At 40.9% G+C, this 18,582-nt stretch overlaps 1 protein-coding gene and 1 long non-coding RNA gene across 5 annotated transcripts in view; one reads left to right on the forward strand and one right to left on the reverse strand.

The window, feature by feature from the left end:
• Nucleotides 1-2,232, reverse strand: part of LOC133383095 (uncharacterized) — a 45,209-nt gene extending 42,977 nt beyond the window's left edge. Inside the window, exon 1 of the long non-coding RNA XR_009762178.1 lies at nt 1,998-2,232. This is a non-coding gene — a long non-coding RNA (uncharacterized LOC133383095). The remainder of the gene's footprint in view (nt 1-1,997) is intronic.
• A 156-nt stretch (nt 2,233-2,388) lies between these two features.
• The window catches only part of DDX43 (DEAD-box helicase 43), a 41,343-nt gene continuing 25,149 nt past the window's right edge, over nt 2,389-18,582 (forward strand). The window contains exons 1-11 of one of the 4 annotated variants that reach the window (XM_061623127.1): nt 2,389-2,787; nt 4,301-4,356; nt 7,557-7,689; nt 8,110-8,259; nt 9,407-9,488; nt 10,379-10,535; nt 10,620-10,738; nt 11,745-11,855; nt 13,685-13,826; nt 14,451-14,572; nt 17,439-17,526. In XM_061623127.1, the coding sequence (XP_061479111.1) occupies nt 2,466-2,787; nt 4,301-4,356; nt 7,557-7,689; nt 8,110-8,259; nt 9,407-9,488; nt 10,379-10,535; nt 10,620-10,738; nt 11,745-11,855; nt 13,685-13,826; nt 14,451-14,572; nt 17,439-17,526 (1,482 nt within the window). In that variant the 5' untranslated portion in view covers nt 2,389-2,465. Of the gene's footprint in view, nt 2,788-4,300; nt 4,357-7,556; nt 7,690-8,109; nt 8,260-9,406; nt 9,489-10,378; nt 10,536-10,619; nt 10,739-11,744; nt 11,856-13,684; nt 13,827-14,450; nt 14,573-14,803; nt 14,905-17,438; nt 17,527-18,582 lie in introns of all 4 variants that reach the window. The other 3 variants (XM_061623128.1, XM_061623129.1, XM_061623130.1) reach the window with 3 other exon arrangements.

An 18,582-nucleotide genomic window follows, 5' to 3' on the forward strand; every position in this document is an offset into this window, starting at 1 on the left:
AAATCAGTATTACTTCCTAATTCCCTGAGGGCCTGCAAACCCAACAGAATCCAAGGCAGCAACATCCATGCACTCTGTATGTTTACTGGGGCTCTTGCAGTCATCTGACAAGCTAGAGGCAATCTCCAGACACCAGAGTTAAGCCACTAAATGCACAGATGCACTCTTTCACATGTTAATAGGGTACCACCCCAAGCCTACATACGCTACACAAAGCACACCAAATAACTCTGTATATTAGAAAAGTCACCATATTGCTGATTTTTATGCACCTGTTTCAGCTAAACATTACTTTCCACCAACATCTTTGTACCACAAGTCTCAGTATTTCTTCCATATTTTAAAAGCCATGATTTATTTAATCCAATGCAACACTGTAAGGCGAATGCCATCGTGGGCATTATTCGAACAGGAGTGGGGAAGCTGTGGCCCTCCAGACAGGGCCGGATTATCCATTAGGCTTAGTAGGCTGAAGCCTAGGGGCCCAGAGCTCTTAGGGGCCCGTGCATATGCTAAAAAATATATACTTACCTTTTTCTCTGCTTTTTTTTGCAGTTTGCCATCAATCAAGATGGCGGCTGAGGTTTCCCTAAGGGGCTGAAGCCTCTGCTGCCATCTTGGTTGATGGCACGCATGCGTGCTACACGCGCGCAGGTTTGCCATCAACCAAGATGGCAGCAGAGGCTTCAGCCCCTTAGGGAAACCTTGGCCGCCATCTTGACTGATGGCAAATATGCGCACAGCCGCAAAAAACCCCAGAAATGTAGGTGAAGCGGGGGGGATGGGATGGGACGGCGGGTGGCTCAGAAGCTCCTGTCCTGCGATTGCTCCTGCGGCTGTTTTCACGGATCGTGGAGGGGCCCAGGGTACTTTGGTGCCCAAGGGCCCTGTCGGAGCCGGCCATGAGAAAAATATTGCCTAGGAGAAGAAGGGAGCCTCAAACACCAACCAGCCTAGGGGCCCTCCTCAGCTTAATCCGGCCCTGCCTCCAGAAGTTGTTGGACTATCATCATCCCTGACCAATGACCATGCTAGCTATAGTCCCCCTCGGCTAAATCACAAAGCTTACTGAGTGGCCTTGGACCACTCAGACAAATATTTCAAAGGATTATTGTGAAGATAAATGGTCATGAAAGCCCACCCCTCTTCAGAGGAAGGGTGGGATAAAAATCTGACAAGTAGATAATGTGATTAACTTATACCAAAGGACACCTCTGCAACTCTATATGCTTACTTTAGAGAAAAAATCCACTTATTCCACCAGACTTAGGCTATGTAGACACACGAATGTTAAGAATGTGGGTTGCACAGATCTGATTTTTACATATGTGCTTTTCTGCATGTCCATATTTGAGCGCTTTCAATTAAACTCTCTTATTATTACCTATCCATGGTAGTGGGTGGCGCTTAATAGAATATATTCACATCATGTGTTGTTGTCCCCCTTCCCTCAATTAGTATTTCCCAGCTGCCCACCCCCAAAACCTGAGGTTCAACATACCAAACTTACACAAAATGAGGGTGTGTTTCGTTTTGTTTTTAAAGTGTGTATTGCGCCCGGCCCCAGCAGCAGCCCACCAAGGACTGCGTTGCCAAGAGCAGTACGAGGTGTGGTGATGGTACCTAGCAAAACGTTATCACGTATTTTTTTTTTTAAAAAGCTTACACAATGTGCTTCAGTACATTCACAGTCAGTTAAAATGCATCTTTATGTTGGATTTCCTCCCCACCCCCGCCTTTTTGCATTGTGGATCAGGAAATTTCGAAATAAAAGGGGGTAAAGTGTGGGAAAGCCATTTAGATGACGAATCAAATCCATTTCAAACTGTCGTGCGTACACAATCTTATTATTCCCAACTAATTAATGATAAAAATGATACCCCGAGAGGGTGAGAACTTTTATAGAAACTGAAAAACCCGAGAAGAGACGGAAGTTACTACATACAACTGCACTTTACTGGTGAAAGATACTTGCTCGAGACCTGCTTCCCACTAACCTTGCTTAAGGCCTTTTCTCCCATCCGTCGGCGAGCTTCTTATTGCTCTGCCACTATCACAGGTTCGACCTTTTTGCAATAGACACAAAATTATTGTGGTTTTTTTTCACATCATGGAGCACTGCACAAAACTCAGACAAGGCGAAAAAGCTGGATCATTCCCCTTTCCTTCAGTTACAGCAGGCTTCCCCAACCTGGTATTCTCCAGATGTTGCTGGACTGCAACTCCCATCATCCCAGATCACGGCTGGAAGACACCAGCTCGAGGAAAGTTCTCTCAGCTATCGACAGGAGCCTTCAGAACACCAACCAATCAAATCTTGACAATTCGAGACACTCCAACCAATCAGAGCGGCCCCCTGAATCGGGCGGTTTATTTAGGCACGCGTATGGAGAAGTAGGCAGTTACTCGCGTGAGGACGGCGTGGAGGGTTGCTGTTTGGGGTGCTCCTTTTCTCGCCTCCCGCCATGTCTGACTGGGACGCGGAAAGCGATGAGGACGAGCCGTGCGAAGCCCTTACCAAGCCCTCTCTTGTCGAGTGGCGCCCGGCGACAACGAGGGCGGATCCTCTGAAAGCCAGTGGGAGCCGCGGCTCCATGGCCAAAGAGCCGGAGGGAAGAGGCGGCGGAAGAAAATGGGGCTCGCGGCCGGCGTCTGCCCGCGAGCCGTGGCAGTCGGGACCCCTGGAGTATCGGGCCCGAGGCTCCTTTAAGGGTGGAGACAGGAAGAGCGCGGGATCGCCACCGCTATGCTTTCACCTGGATAATGCTCTCGTTGGCATCCTCATAGGTAGTGGTCGCCGCCCGCGAGGGCGAGCCTGTGTGGGCTGGAGGGAGGGAGACAAATCTCTTTTCCCCTGTGTGGCAGAAAATTCTGGGCTTCCTTGCTTCTCAGTTCGGTGGGGCTTACTCTCCTCCCTCTCCTCCTCCATGTGCTTTGGACGGAATATTTAGATGTGGACGATTTCCTAGACGACAATTAAATAACACCCTGTAACTTCACAGGGCTGTTTTTAAGGTTAACTCAGGAGACCATCGTGGGAATTAATAAAATTACCTTTTTTATTGTTTACATTTATATGCTGTTTTTATGCCAGTGTACGGAAAGAGACTAGGGAGGGAAGTTAGAGTTGTGATACACATGTTAACTAGGAAAAGTGTTTAAGATCGCAGTGTAATCACAGTTAATTCTGAGTAAGCTCCAATGAATTCACTAGGATTTAGTTCTGCATACATATAATTAGGATTGTGCTGTGTGGCTTCCATCTTGTAGGTACTTAACTGGGAGTAAGCCTAGTTGAACTCAGGGACTTGCTTCTGAGTAGACACCCAAAGGATTACACTGTTAAAGGAGCCTGGAAATGATTATAGAATGTATATGAACATGCCCTGGGCTCCTGCTGGGAGGAAGGGCATGATATAAATAAATAAAATGTTGAAAAGAAGCACCACAGACTGTCTGCATTTGCAACACATCTGGCTTTATTGGGGTTGCAGGAAGTAGCTGTATGTTGGGTATGCTTGTTTACTCTTCCATTTAAAAAATGGGAGTTAACATTTTTATCAGGAGTACATTCGTTCTAGTATTCAAACATCAAACTGCTGTTCACATTTGTGCAACACAAGTGATGTTATATCTGAGCTAATTATTGCTCGGGATGCAGCAGTGCAAAGGAAGCTCATGCTATCTTTCCCTGTACAAACTGGCATGGTGTTGTACTAATATTTTTCTTTCCATGAACTGGGTGGCCAGTAGAGAGAAAAAAGTAGCAGTAGAATCCTATTCATTGTGGGTATGAAACAGTAGTTCATTTAAAACAATGATGTTTCCCATTCTAGAAGACCAGAATGTTGAGGGATTTAAGGAAAGGAAAAAGAGCTGTGTATGTGATTGTGTTTAAGAAACATTGGTGTTCTTTTAGCTGGTTTGGTTTAGTTTTCTATATGGAGGCAATATATGTAGGGAAAAGCATTTACATGGTCATATGTGGAAGTTGCACAAAATGTGGTCAACAGTCATGTAAGTTCAATAATTTTACAGTGAAATATCAATTAATGTAGGAGAGGTAAAAAAATTCATCTGGGAAAAACCTGATTGCTTAGGAATTGTTCAGCATCACTTTTGAATGCTTTTATTTAAAGTTTTACTTACTTTTCATGGAGCTCCAAACACTTGCCCTTGGTTCTTTTACTCTTCATGGAAACAATATTTGCATGTTGCCAATAGCGTTGTGCATTGTTCTAATTCTTAAGACACTTGGAATGTGGCCGAGTTTTGCATATGTATTTTACTTTTGCAACAGGTCGAAGTGGAAGTAAAATAAAAGAACTTGAGGAATCATCAGGTTGTAAAATACAGGTGAGGCATTCGTATGATCTATATGGCCCAGGTCCAGGCTATCTGTCAGACCGTATGCCCCTATATGAGCCTTCCCGGGCCCTGAGATCTTCAGGAGAGGCCCTTCTCTCAGTCCCAACACCCTCGCAAGTGCGATTGGTCGGGACGCGAGATAGGGCGTTCTCGGTGGCTGCTCCTAGGTTCTGGAACGCCCTTCCTAGGGAGGCACGAATGGCCCCCTCCTTGCCATCCTTCTGTCGGCAAGTAAAGACTTTTTTATTCTGACAGGCTTTTGGGATAGAAGGTGTTTAGGATTGGGCTTTACAAGGCTTGTTTTATTGTTTTATATTATTATCTGTATTATTTTAAATTGTTTTTAGATTTTTAAGTGCCTTTTACGGTTTTAAGGTTGTGCATAGTTTAATTGTATTTTAATTATATGTTTTTCTATGTTTTTAACTACATGTAGTTTTATTTGTAAGCAGCCCTGAGTTCCAGTTTGGAAAAAGGGCAGGGTAAAAATTAAGTTTCAATTCAATTTCAATGATCTTTTTAAAAAATAAGTCTTCCCTCAAATTTGCTAATTATTGCATTGCAGAAGAGGTACTATTTTTTCTGCATTCTTTTGTATATTCATGATCATAAAGCAAATAACTGAGGAATTTGGGAGAAAGCTTTAGTCTGTAGTTATGTTTATGTAGTTAAGTCAGTTTTCTGATGCTTCACCTAATTTAAGATGGAACCCAACTAATAGCTAGAACATCAGTAATATTTATGATTTGACATTGTGATATAGTGTAGTTTTTGGGAGAAAGTCACTGAACTTAAAGAGACTTGCTTCTGAATGATCATATATTGAGTTGCACTAGTAGCTTATTAGACTTGTGTTAGTAAACAATAGCAAAGTACTCTGTGTAAATTTAATATGCTGTAGAATTAGCTCAGAAAATTTTCCAATAGCCAAAAATATTTCAGCTGAAATATTTGATAAGGGGAAAAAAGTAAAGCATACTTAATGTGGCTAAATACAATATTCATGTCCAATGTTCATCATACTCAGAGCAGATGCTTTGAAAATAATGGGCATGGCAAACTTAGATACATCTCATTGGGTCCATTGAGTAGAACTTGGATACAACTCAAAGCTTTTTGTAGAGCATATTTATTGGAGTATTTGTAAATATTTCAAGGTACAACAGTTCAATAGCACACTCTCCCCTCCAATGTGGGGTCCCGCAGGGTTCGGTTTTGTCTCCCATGCTTTTTAACATCTATATGAAGCCGTTGGGTGCGGTCATCAGGAGTTTTGGAGTGCGTTGTCACCAGTACGCTGATGACACGCAGCTCTACTTCTCCTTTTCATCTTCCTCAGGTGAGGCGGTCAATGTGCTGAACCGTTGCCTGGACGCGACAATGGACTGGATGAGAACTAACAAACTGAGACTCAATCCTGATAAGACTGAGATGCTGTTGGTGGATGGTTTTTCCAATCAGATGGTGGATACATATCCTGTCCTGGATGGGGTTACACTCCCCCTAAAGGAACAGGTTCGTAGTCTGGGAGTCGTTCTAGACTCTTCCCTGTCACTTGAGGCTCATGTAGCCTCGGTGGCACGGAATGCGTTCTACCAACTTCGATTGGTAGCCCAGCTACATCCCTACCTGAGTAAGGAGGATCTTACATCAGTAGTACATGCTCTGGTAACCTCACGTTTGGATTACTGTAATGAGCTCTACGTAGGGCTACCTCTGAAGACGGTTCGGAAGCTACAGCTGGTGCAAAATGCGGCGGCCAGACTGCTAACAAGAACGAAGCGGTCTGACCATATAACACCTGTTTTGGCCCGCTTTCACTGGCTTCCAATACGCTTCCGGGCCAAATTCAAAGTGTTGGTATTAACCTATAAAGCCTTATACGGCGCGGGACCTCGATATCTGTCGGAACGCCTCTCCCGCTATGAACCGGCTCGTACACTACGGTCTGCTACGAAGGCCCTCCTCCGGGTCCCGACTCATAGGGAGGCCCGGAGGGCAGTGACAAGATCAAGGGCCTTCTCAGTGGTGGCCCCCGAACTATGGAATAGTCTCCCCGAGGAGGTTCACCTGGCGCCGACACTATCATCCTTTCGGCGCCAGGTTAAAACCTTTCTCTATTCCGAGGCATTTTAATTTTTTGTTAATGATTGTAATGTTTGTAATTTGATTTTAGCCTTTGCTGTTTTTAGATTGTGAAATTTGATTTTAGACTGATGTTTTTGTATTATATTGTATTTTATTGTATCTATGTTCACCGCCCAGAGAGCTATTGCTAGTCGGGCGGTATATAAGTTTTAAAAATAAATAAATAAATAAACAAAAGGCTGTATATTAGATATAACATTTTTTCCTCTTTTCATATTCCATCCACGTTTCAGTCAATATATAGAATGAGATTATGGCCCTGACCTCTGTGGATGGTGGGAGTGGATTCTTCATGCATCCAGTTGTGTGCGATTGGGAACCTTGGTTGTCCCAGGGTTCCTGATCACAAATACAAACGTAGGCTGTGTTCACACACATAACACTGAATCATGGTTTAATGCTATGGGCACAAGCTGAAGTGAACCCAACTCCTCTCCTGGATAACCTGGAGTAGGACATTGGCAGCATTTAGTTTTACTTTATCCTAATCTTGGATTGTTGCAGCTTCACAACAAACATACTTCAAATTATGGTTTCTGTAGTTGGTTTGTTAAACCAATCAGACTTTGTTATAAGCCACAGTCTCTGGTTCGCATGCAAAGATATGAGAAGATTTAGCACTGAAACTAAATGCTGCCAAAGCCATCCTAGCCATGTAGCAAAGTGCATGCGTGCACAAGTCTGAATTTTGCTTGGGCTCATTCTAGCTCATGCATATAACACTAACTATGGCATAGTACTACACACAAACTGGACCACAGCGTTTTCACTTTCTGCTGAATGCATAACAATCAGGGCCAGCTCATACACAAATGTATCTATTCATTATGTTAGTAATCAATTTTTATGAAGCAAGGCATTTTTAGAAATGGAAAAGCTATCAGACATACTACTTCTGGCTCCAAGGTATCTGAGTGGTTTAGGAAACTTTAGTTATACTTATCAAAGAAATTTTATGTGTCCAGAAAGACAATTTTAGGGAGGTATATTACAGCATTCTAGTATCTGATTCCTGTACTAAATAAAAAACTTATATTTAGGTTGTAAGAGGAAATTATGAAGCTGAAATAAAGATATTTGGTGGTAATGATAAGCAAACAAAAGCCAAAATGATGATTGAAGACCTTATTGAGAGGTGTAGCCAAAGCAATGCAGGAGAAAGGTGTGTTAAAGGTAAGAATCTAAAACTTGATACGTATTTTATATTTAAGCTTTTTCTGCTGACAAATCCTGTTTGTGTAAAATCTAGATTATAGCTAGCCACTCTGTTGACAGAGCATTTATAAACTGAATGCTTGTAGGAGGTATATAGGATAAGAGCAAAGTAAGGAATTTCCAGAATAGCTCATAGCGCTGCCTTTGTGATGCATCCAAAAATGAGAACATGGTCTCAGTTCAGGATGTTTCTCCTTAGATATATAAATTTAATAAATAAAAATAAAATAATAATAATAAATTAGATGACCGTGAAATGAAAGTGTTCTGTGACTCTTAATTAGACCTTCAACCTGAATACCCAAAAACTCATGTAAGCTGCATAAAATTCTGATATAAAATGTTTCATCAAATCACGCCCTATTTTTGTTTTTACAGATTCTTTCAAACATCAAGATGTAGGAACCACTTGTTACAATGAAAGTCATTCTGGTGTTCTGAAGTCTGGCTACAGTAATCCAAAACAGTCCATTAACTGGGCATCCCTTCGAGAAAATAAAGCTAGATATGAAGCTATGAAGTGGGCTGGTTAGTGTAACGGGTTTTTAAAAAGGAATTGTAGGTGGTCGTTCTTCAGCGTAAATGCTTTAATACTTGTGAAAATCATCTGTTTTATTATAATTTTCTAAGATGATCTGAGAAAATGTAACCACCTATTAATTTTTGAAAAATGTATTAGAACTGGTCTGTGGGCAGCATTTAAAATGAAAACCAGCTACAATCTGATGCAAAAGCCATAGTGTCCATGGGGTGTTGAAAGTGTCATATCACAATGGAGTAGCACCTTGGTACAAGGAACACTTTCAATTAGATTTAGAGGGTTGTTGTAACTCGTCCTGATCCTTATGGGACCACCCATGCTCTGTGCACCATTTTAATATTGCCACTACAAGACATAAATGCTAGGGACTGCAATATAGGCATACTCACCCACAGAGCAGGTGTAGAATACATGCACAAGTCCACAGTGCTGTTGTGCATGCCAGTTGTGCAGCACACTGATACTGGTCACTCAGGCAGACCTTAGATGGATGTTCTTTTTTCAAGTTAGATGGATGACTGTAGAGAGGTCTATGAGCAAAAGATACTGAAGAGGTTGGGGTACTGAATTCAGAATGTCTTGCCGTGCCTTTTTAAAATTAATTGTTAGATATAAAGCTGGGGAAAAGTAGTGTCTGATATACAAGACTTCCCATCATCCAAATTTCATTTTACAGATCGGTGCTAACTGCCTGGTATAACTTTTTTAAAAAGCTAAAATTTGGTGTTTGTGGTAGAGTGTTTTATTTCTGATTTAGTGAAACTATATAACTGAATGTGAACATGGAAAAATGAATTTCCATATGCTTTGGTTTCTGAGTAATTGAAAACTACTGATGACATTGATTGCCCTTCTTTTAGTAATACACTTACATTTGATGTAGCTTGTTGTCTAAATCTCCCTATACTCCCTGTTTGAATTGCATTTGCACAACAGAGCTGCCTGTTAATGATGGTAAGAATGTGAAAAGGCCTGGCGTGTGAATAGAATTTGTTTCTTTAAAATGGGGAGCAAGTTGTCTTTATAGACAAAACAATCTTTCCCCTAAAACTGCTTTCTCTGGTCTAACTATTCATAGTACTTTGGAAAGTTTCTTCTTTAAATAATAGCCTATTTCCCCTTTAATTTTATCAGATTTGCCTCCAATTGAAAAATGTTTTTACAAAGAAGTGCCAAAGATTGCCTCAATGTCACAAGAAGAAGCTAATAGGTGGAGGTAAGAACTTATATTTGGATAGGTTTACTGGAAAGTTGGATTGTGTTTTTTTTTAATGGATTGTAGTTCTAAGAGGATGAGTTGGTCTTTATATTGGGATTGTTTTATTTTTTTAATTAAATTTATATTCCACCTTTCTCCCAAAGAAGCCAGGACAATTTCTAACAAGTGGCAGACAATATGATGTTCAGATGCATACCATAGAACCACTCTGTGTGCATATTTCACACAGGAGAGGTCTTATGTGCCATGTTTGGATTATCTTGTTTCCCCTTGAACAGACATTGAATCACTTTTATTGTGAAGCTTGTAAGGTTCAGAAGCTCATGCCTACTTCTGTGGAACATTTCCAGGGGGATTTTAATGAATTCAGGTTATGTTAAAACCACTTAACACACTAATACATTCTTAGACATGCATTTGAAAAATGTCTTGTGTGAATGAAGCGTACATATGTTTGAAAATGCATCCATTGCACAGGGGCCCATCAGAGAGCCAGATATGATTGCAGCTCTCTGGCAACTCACTGAGAACCTTGGTTTGCTCTTACATAATAGATGGAAGGCTTTAGTTATTCTGTTCTCATGTTTTATGCTAAAACTTAAAACTCCTTGAATGCTGTAGGACTTTGTTGTCATAACTTATATTGATAAAGGTCAAGGACTTAAAAAAAAAAGTGGCAGCCTCTGCCATTGACTTTGATAATATTAACATACATCCATTCTAAACAATTGCGTTAAACTCATTTTATCTAGTCCTCTGGCATGGACCAATTATGGTGCTAACAGCAAATGGAAATTGCATGGTTTTTTGCTTTAGATATTTTGTACTTTATCAGGAATGGATAAACCTTTTTACTTGTATAACATTCTCTATTGATTTTTGTAAAGAAAAGAAAACAATAACATCACATGTGATGACCTGAAAGATTATGAAAAACGTCTGATTCCCAATCCTATCTGTAAATTTGAAGATGCTTTTAACCAATATCCTGACATTATGGCAAATATAAGGAAAGTTGGCTTTCAGAAGCCTACTCCAATTCAGGTATGTTAGCTTCATTTCTGAATAGCCTAGAAACGTTACTGTTTAAATTGCATCCTCTATATAGTAATGAACTGCTTATTTTAGTCACAGGCTTGGCCAATAATACTTCAAGGATTCGATCTCATTGGAATAGCACAGACTGGTACCGGAAAGACGTTGGCTTATCTGATGCCTGGGTTCATTCATTTGGATTTACAGCCAATGTAAGAACTGGGATAAGACTTGTATTCTGTGTGTGATGGGTTGTTTTTGTTGAACAAGTCTATAAGATTTAACTGTCTTGGTCACAAGAGCCCTGTGCATAAAAGACTCCTGTCATGTTTTTGTCATTCAGCCCTGCTTGTCTGTCAATTGCCATTCTTGTCTATTGCATACATAATATTGTCTATAAGCCGGAACGAGCTTCAGCAATGTGTTTTGTTATGGTTATAGTGTTTGCAGCAGTAGAGGATTGTTAATATGAAAATTGCCATGAACAAGTCAATATGAGCATTACTCCGCACAGCGAGACTTCATGCCCATACTTTACCTCTTAATTCTTCTGGGTGGCTTCTGTCAACTTTGGGAGGCAGAGTACGCTCTATGATTTATTTAAAGGCTGGAACATGTCAAATAGGATTTTTAAAAAGCAAACGCACACAAAACTTCAACCTCATAGTCCTAGCTATGAATTGCTGCCTGTATTTCCATGAAGGCCACCATGTTGCTTGGATACGGAATCCCAGTGCCTTGTGCATTTTTCTTGTTCAGAGATGCCCAATTGACGGGCTACCCAGTCTGCTAGATTATTTTAATATCTCCATGTCCCTCCCTAAGTGACAACTCAGCCCAGTTGGCCTGACTTTTCTCTCATTTTAGCTCCCAAGCACCTGAGCGTTGTGATGCATAAACACCCATTCTGCCTATCCACATGAAACTAGGCTGTTTGGTTTGCATTTTTGTGGTACGTAGGCAGCTAGTGTCATACACTGCTTTTGTAAGTGATGCATACTTTTGAACTTGCTTCAGGGTAATATGCTTCGAAGTGACCTTAATGTTGTTCTAATCCAAGTTAAATGATGTTTGTATACAAGCCAAACAGCATTGTTATCCTGTCCTCTAGAGTGCATTCCCAGTTAGTAACTTAAATGTCCTCTGTTGTTTCCTGAATGTAATGGCTTCAGTATAATTGGTGCTCAACTGCTGTCTAAAATTTGAATTTTCTTATAGACCTAAAGAAAAGCGTGGTGGACCAGGTATGTTGGTTCTCACTCCCACTCGAGAATTGGCTCTTCAAGTTGAGGCAGAGTGCTCAAAATATTCCTATAAAGGAATTAAAAGGTAATATTTACATCATCCTCTTACTTACTACTTTGGCTCTGGTACTACAGTGTGTAAAATATCTGTGGAGTGTTCCACTTAGCCCCCATTCCCACCATACATTTATTTCACTGCTATTCTACTTTAAACAATCATGGCTTTCCCCAGAGAATCCTGGGAAGTGTAGCTTGTGAAGGTTGCTAAGAGTTGTTAGGGGACCCATATTCCCTTCATAGAGCTACAGTTCCCAGAGTTCTCTGGGATGAGGGACTGACTGTTAAACTAATTGGAGAATTGGAGTCTCCTAATAACTCTCAGCACCCTTCACAAACTACACTCGCCAGGATTCTTTGGGTGAAGCCATGACTGTTTTAAGTGGAATAATAGTGAAATGTATAGAGTGAATGTGGCCTTAGTCTAAGCTGAGTTATATATAGAGTGGTATGTTGCTATCTACAGTCTTACTACCGATTGATTACTGTTTAACACCTAGGAATTGTTGACAGTATGCCAAATATTCTATCTAGAGACCATAGAACAGGGTGGGGAAGCTTTTTGGTTCCGGGCACCATATTGCCCCCCCCTTGCGGGTCAACTTTCACAGGATGGTAGGACAACCCACCTGTGGTATGATGTCATAATGACATCACATGATTGACAGCTGGGTTCTTCCACCCGCCGGTCAAAATCTCAGGTGGGCCGTGGGAGAAACCTGCTTTTTACAGGTCAGGTGCAGAGGGACTTCTTGCACACAGTGGTGCCTGAAAGAAAACGGAGCTGCTTGCTTTTGCTGCACGTGCAGCAAAAGCAACCCCCTTTTTTCATGCATTGCTGCACGAGAGAAGTTTTCCCTCTCCGAGCCGATTCTTGGGGGAAAGGCGGGCGGCTACTTTGGCTGCGAGTGCCTGTTCTCCGCAAGGGACAGGCTTGCAGCCAAACTGAGCAGGAATTAAACACACAAACACCACTACTCATCAGTGATCATGTTAGCTTATGGACAGATGGGCATAGTTTGGAGGAAATGGCCTGATGGGCTATTTTAGACCCCCTGGTTTGCCAACATTGGACTGTGGGCCAAAGGTTCCCCAACCATCTCTCAGAGTCTCTGTCACCTTCTAGCTTTCTCTTCTTCTTTTTAAGACTTGTATTCCCTCATCTGACTAAAATAAACATTTCTACATCTATCCAGATGTTCAAGAGAAACATCAACATTACTATTAAGTAGCAGTACAAATACTTAAAACAGCCTTCTCAGCAACTTTTAATGGTTGTTCAAATTCTGTTCCTGCTAATCAAACAGAACAATCGAAACCCTTGCTAGGGAGTGGCAGGGCATAGTGGAGCCAATGCTGCATCTACAGCCATGTTGCTCACTCCATTCAGGTAGAAGCAGGTGGTTGGGCGGGCAAATCACTACTCCAGCCTGGAACTGGTGCAGCAGTCAGGATCAAAGTTGTTAGGTGAGAGCAGTGGGACCAACTTGGGATCCAGTAGATTAGCCATTCCCTTGGAATGCCCATTTTTAGGGTTTCTGCGGACTGTGGCAGATGGGGATCCCATTGGCAGTACTCCCCCCCCCCATCCAGTAGCCTGAGTAGGGAACTCTGGGCCAGCAGAGAGATGGGATCAGTTTGCAAGTGGCTTGCAGGGCAGTACTTTTGCCCAATCTAATCTGCCCCAGCTCAGACTAAAGAGGGTGTGGATTGCAGCTGCATTTAGAAGAATAAATAATTTAAATTGTCCAGGGTTTTTAATGTAATTTGTGTTTGTTGTAACATTTTAAAATACAGTGACATGACCATACAGTTTTAACTTAAAACAGCTAAATATTGGACAAATGCTCTTTCTAGCATTTGCATATATGGTGGTGGAGATCGAAAAGGGCAAATCAGCATGGTTACCAAAGGTGTGGACATCGTTATAGCTACTCCGGGTAGATTGAATGACCTCCAAATGAACAACTTCATAAACCTGAGGAGCATAACTTATTTGGCAAGTAGTCAACACATTGTATTAGACTGGAAACTAATAATGTACAAGTAGAACCTGCCACAAAACCTTGCAGTAGGAAATGTTCATGGCTGGTTGGACCCTGCTTTCTTCTAGGCTTCTCCATTCTGTTCTTCCTCCCCAGTGGTTTTTCACCTCACCCACCCACCCAATAGTTAGCTAGCATTATATGGTTGCATGGTTTGAGCCTATGAGCTCTGCATCTTTCTGCATATAGGTACTATGCAAACAAGATGCCTATGTGATGGCATCTAGCAGGCCCAGAGGGAGAATCCAGGCATTGTGGTGGGATCTTCATCACGTATGGCTGGTAAGAACCAGCCTAGTGGACTGTTAGGATTGGAAGTGGCTATTGTACCTGTATTGGAAGATGCTACTAGTAGCGCCTAACAAAGAGGGATTTTTAAAAATGGAAGAACATGGCTGGTAATAATACTAAAGAACTCAAAATGTCTGATAATATTTTAGGCACAATATATATAGATGGTGTGAAGTCATTTTATTTAATAGGAATGAATATATATATATTTCAAATCAGCTGCTTTTCCATTGGAAGATGTCCTTGAACTTTGTTTTATTAAATAGTCACAGTACACTTTCCTTCAGGAATCCTTTACAGGATCTACCACAACCAACCCTTGGTGCATGAGCAGAAAGTTCTTGCATTCACACTTGGAAAACGACAACATTTTCATTATGCTGAGAGGGGGAAGTCGGAAAGTCTCTGTGTAAGTGGAGACATGTTTTACCTATGTTGCCTTGTGTGCTGCAGCCTCAGAAATGGTGTAGCTGAATTTTGAGTAGAAACAGAGCTAGCTAATTATTAGGTGTATTGTGTTATGAAAACTGAAAGTCATCGTTATGAGAGTATACATGTAAAATGAACATGACATGGAGTTTCAGAAAGCCCATAGCTTATTACATTGGAGTCGGTAGTAGTTAGTTTTTGTTTTTCACAGGTGTTGGATGAAGCTGATAGAATGTTGGATATGGGTTTTGAGCCTCAAATAATGAAGATTTTATTAGACATACGTCCTGACAGGCAGACAGTAATGACCAGGTACGTGTGCCTTCTAGTGGCTCATGGTTTCATCTGATGGTGTTTTTTTTAAAAAAAATGTGGTTTCTAGATACCGCATCTCAGTTTTATATAATTATAATCACTGAGTAGAAAAGTAACTGGGAAATACTGTTAAATAGGTGTCAGTATACAGAACTTCCATCAATCAGTTCAGCAGCCTGGTAGAATTCAGGGCTGTAGTGTTGCAGTTAAACTATAGGTTGCACAGATTATTTCTCTAATGTACAGAGGACAGCAAAATCAAGAGATTAGTTAGGATATCACTCCCTGGGAAGTAATATTCTCTCAGCAAACACATTGCTGCTGCAAAATAGAAAAAAGGTATGGGATGAATCCAATTGTCATATTTGGAATCAACCCATTGAAATCTGTGGAAGTGACTAACTTGTTCATTGATTTCATTGGGTCTGCACTTAGTAACATTTAGTTGGATACAACCCTATGTGATAGAATTTTTTTCTAATCCCAGTTCACATTGAATTACAGGAACCACCTGTATTTGATATTATTACTCTTGTTTTGCTACCATAGTTGTGAGGGTGTTTTTTTTAATCTGTAGAGAGAGATGGTAATAACTCGCAGTGCAGAATATTATTTCTAGGGAAAATGTTTACTTCTGTAAGCAAAAGTATTGTATTTCAGATATAAATTGTTGAACTGTAAATTGGTTTGCTTCTCAGTGTTATAAGTAATAACTAGTGAGAGACTGGGAATAGGCAAGGTTGCTAGTATTTGTGAAGGCTGTAGTTGGCACTTTCATTGTTAATAGCTGGAGTTGTATGTTAGATGACAGATTTCCACCAGGTCAGGTGAACATGAGTCCTGATAGCACAAACACCAAATGTTCAAGATCCTATTAAATTCTTTATTTTAGTGTCTGCTTTAACTTTTCGATGTCTTATTGCTGACTCTTTTTTTAAGACTTCATATGGCTTGTTCATTTTGCAACCATCTTGACCATTTTTAAAAATGAAAATGAGTATTCTCAAATTCCAGTAGTCCTGGATGATATATAAGTGTGTTGGGAAGATGCTTCCTAGCTCATTGATGACTCTACTTTTTTACCACACTTATATTCCATTTTCTCTTCTAGGAGTCCAGAGAGCAATACTTACAACTGGGGGAAATGCTACCTCCTGGTTTGGGGAAAGGGTTGACCTCTTGATCAGCATGGGGTGGGTTCCTATTTTTCAAAACTGATCCTCTCTTGAAGCTAGGAAGCAGGGTTGTTTCAAAGCACCTCCAAACTCTGTCTTTGTCAAGAAAGCCTGGTTTCTAGAATGGTTCTGTGGCAAGGAATTGTGTGGGGAAAACATCTTGCCTGAATTAGAGCCTCTGAGAGGCCATGAGACAATCCATTCTCACAGCTGAACTCAGTTAATTAAGCAGTAAGCAAGAACACCTTACCAGCTGAGACTCATACTTCAAGGCCACAGGCCTGGGAAGGATGGAGACGTGCATGACCGTTAGGTGCAAAAGCTCCAGAAAGCCCCCTGATTGGCTAATTAATTTGGCTGTTGCTGGGCTTTTCCCCCCATAAGACTAGAGCCAAGACCTTAGGTCTTTGTTTCCCAGTGTTCTTGGTGCTACCTAATGCTGGGGTTCCATCTTCCATCTGCTCTCCAGGCTATACATCTCTGGGGAGATGTGGAACCATGATGTTACTCTGCTGGTTTACCAATCGTGAGTATAGATTAGGCTAGACAGCTTTGTTATTTGTGATTTGAACTCTCTGTATTTTACCTAGCCCTTGGGGGTGTTTGGTTTAAGGAACTATTTTGCTGCTATACTTTTTGCGCTTCTTGTTGTTGTTGTTGTTGGTTTATTTATACCCCGCCTTTTGGCCACTTACATTTTATTCTAATAAAGCTACCTCTTATTTACCATGTGTGTTGATTTCAGTGGGGAATTGGCTCTGGATCAAGCATCTTGGCCAATTAGCCACAGATTACCATATATTTGGGTATTTTGTCTTAACCAAGACAAAGAGAGTATCTTTGGTTCTTGTCTTCTAGAATCCTTGGCAGGTCTATTTCTGGCACTTGGGGTTTCCCCTTGGCTTGGAGTAGGTGACCAGGTTTAAGGAGTGGTGGCAGTCTACCTACCTTGCAGGATTGTTGTTAGTTTACTCTTCCCTGGTAAGGGAGGTACAGGTTGTGCCTGGCCAGGATCAATTGCCCTGGGCTTGGGAATTGAGTCCTGGTGTGAACTGGCAGTAGTTCTTGATAGTCTTCACCTTTTCTTAATTTCATTGTTTACCTTTTATTCCCTTTTTATCAATACTTGGTCCCCTTTCTCACTGCCCTAGTCAAGGTTCAGATCAGAGAGAGAGAGCGACCATTTCTAAAGAGTCCTTATTTTTGGATAACTTTATTCTTCAATCTTTTGTTAAGAGAAGGGAAGCATTTGCAACTGGCTTGTTGGTGTTTGTGACAGAAAAGGCAAGAGAATTGGAATGAGGGACAGTAATAATTGAAAATCTTCATAATGACTTACCCTTTTGTTCCCTCCAGTGCTACATGGCCAGATGGTGTCCGCCGTCTTGCAAAATCATATTTGAAAGATCCTCTGATTGTGTATGTTGGTACTCTTGATCTAGCGGTGAGTTACTTTTTGTTCTGGGCTTGTTACTCCTGTGTATTTTTAAATAAGACAGTATAGATTAGGCAATGTCTAGTCTTTGTTTGCTTGTGAACTAGACTATGAAAACAGGCATAAATACTCAACACCTACTTAATTAAAGCTTAAAATGAAAGTGCTGAAATGAAAATCTCAATAATACAAGTGGTTTGAACAAATTCTGTTTGTTCAAGGCATTTTTACCCCATTCTTAAGCCAAAAAAACCTCCCAGAATGGCTTACAAATGTGCCTGCGCTCAGGCTTTACAATCTAAATGACATAACACGAAAGGAAAAGGGGTTTGGAGGAAAGAGGAAAAAAACACTATTTTTACTTTGAGTTCTTTTAATGAGCAGCTGGAATTGAGAGATTTCAAGGTGAGGAGGAATCCAAAGTTGCTGGTCTTTCTGGTGATCAGAGAGGCCCTACAGCACCATCTTTCTTCTCCCGTATTCTGATGAAAATACTTTCTTAACTGAGGTATTATCAAAGTAGGAAGGAACAAAGAAATGTCAGAGTTGGAAAAGCTGTCTTTTGACCAGATAAGGTGATAATGTAATAATGTAATCTACCTTTTTCCTATGCACAGAAAGAGAGTAGTATTACACTTTTTTGCCCTCTGGGTAAACCTGTATTACCTTTGAGACCTTCAGACATCTATACATGGGTATAACATTTAAACAAGGTATATACATGACTAAACTTCAATGCTTGTGAGCTAAAACTAGTAAATTTCTTCCTTTTGAGGGAAGTTTAGGTAAAATAGATAATACTATTTGGGATTATGTATGTTGGATTTTAAGCAAATACCACTATGCCTAAAATGCGGCATACGTAATTCCAAACAGCATGATTGATTGACCATCAGTTGCTTGCAGAATTGACCATTCTGTTTGGGCTCATAAGCTTTGGATTTGGTGCATATATGTTATGAATATGCATGGATGTCTGGAGGTCTCGCAGGCAGAACAGGAGTGATCAGTTGGTGAAGTAAGGAATATGTATTGACCATAAGAGTCAGTTCAGATCTTGATTAG

This window comes from Rhineura floridana, chromosome 4 (genome assembly GCF_030035675.1).
Source record: "Rhineura floridana isolate rRhiFlo1 chromosome 4, rRhiFlo1.hap2, whole genome shotgun sequence".
Taxonomy (NCBI): Eukaryota; Metazoa; Chordata; class Lepidosauria; order Squamata; family Rhineuridae; genus Rhineura; species Rhineura floridana.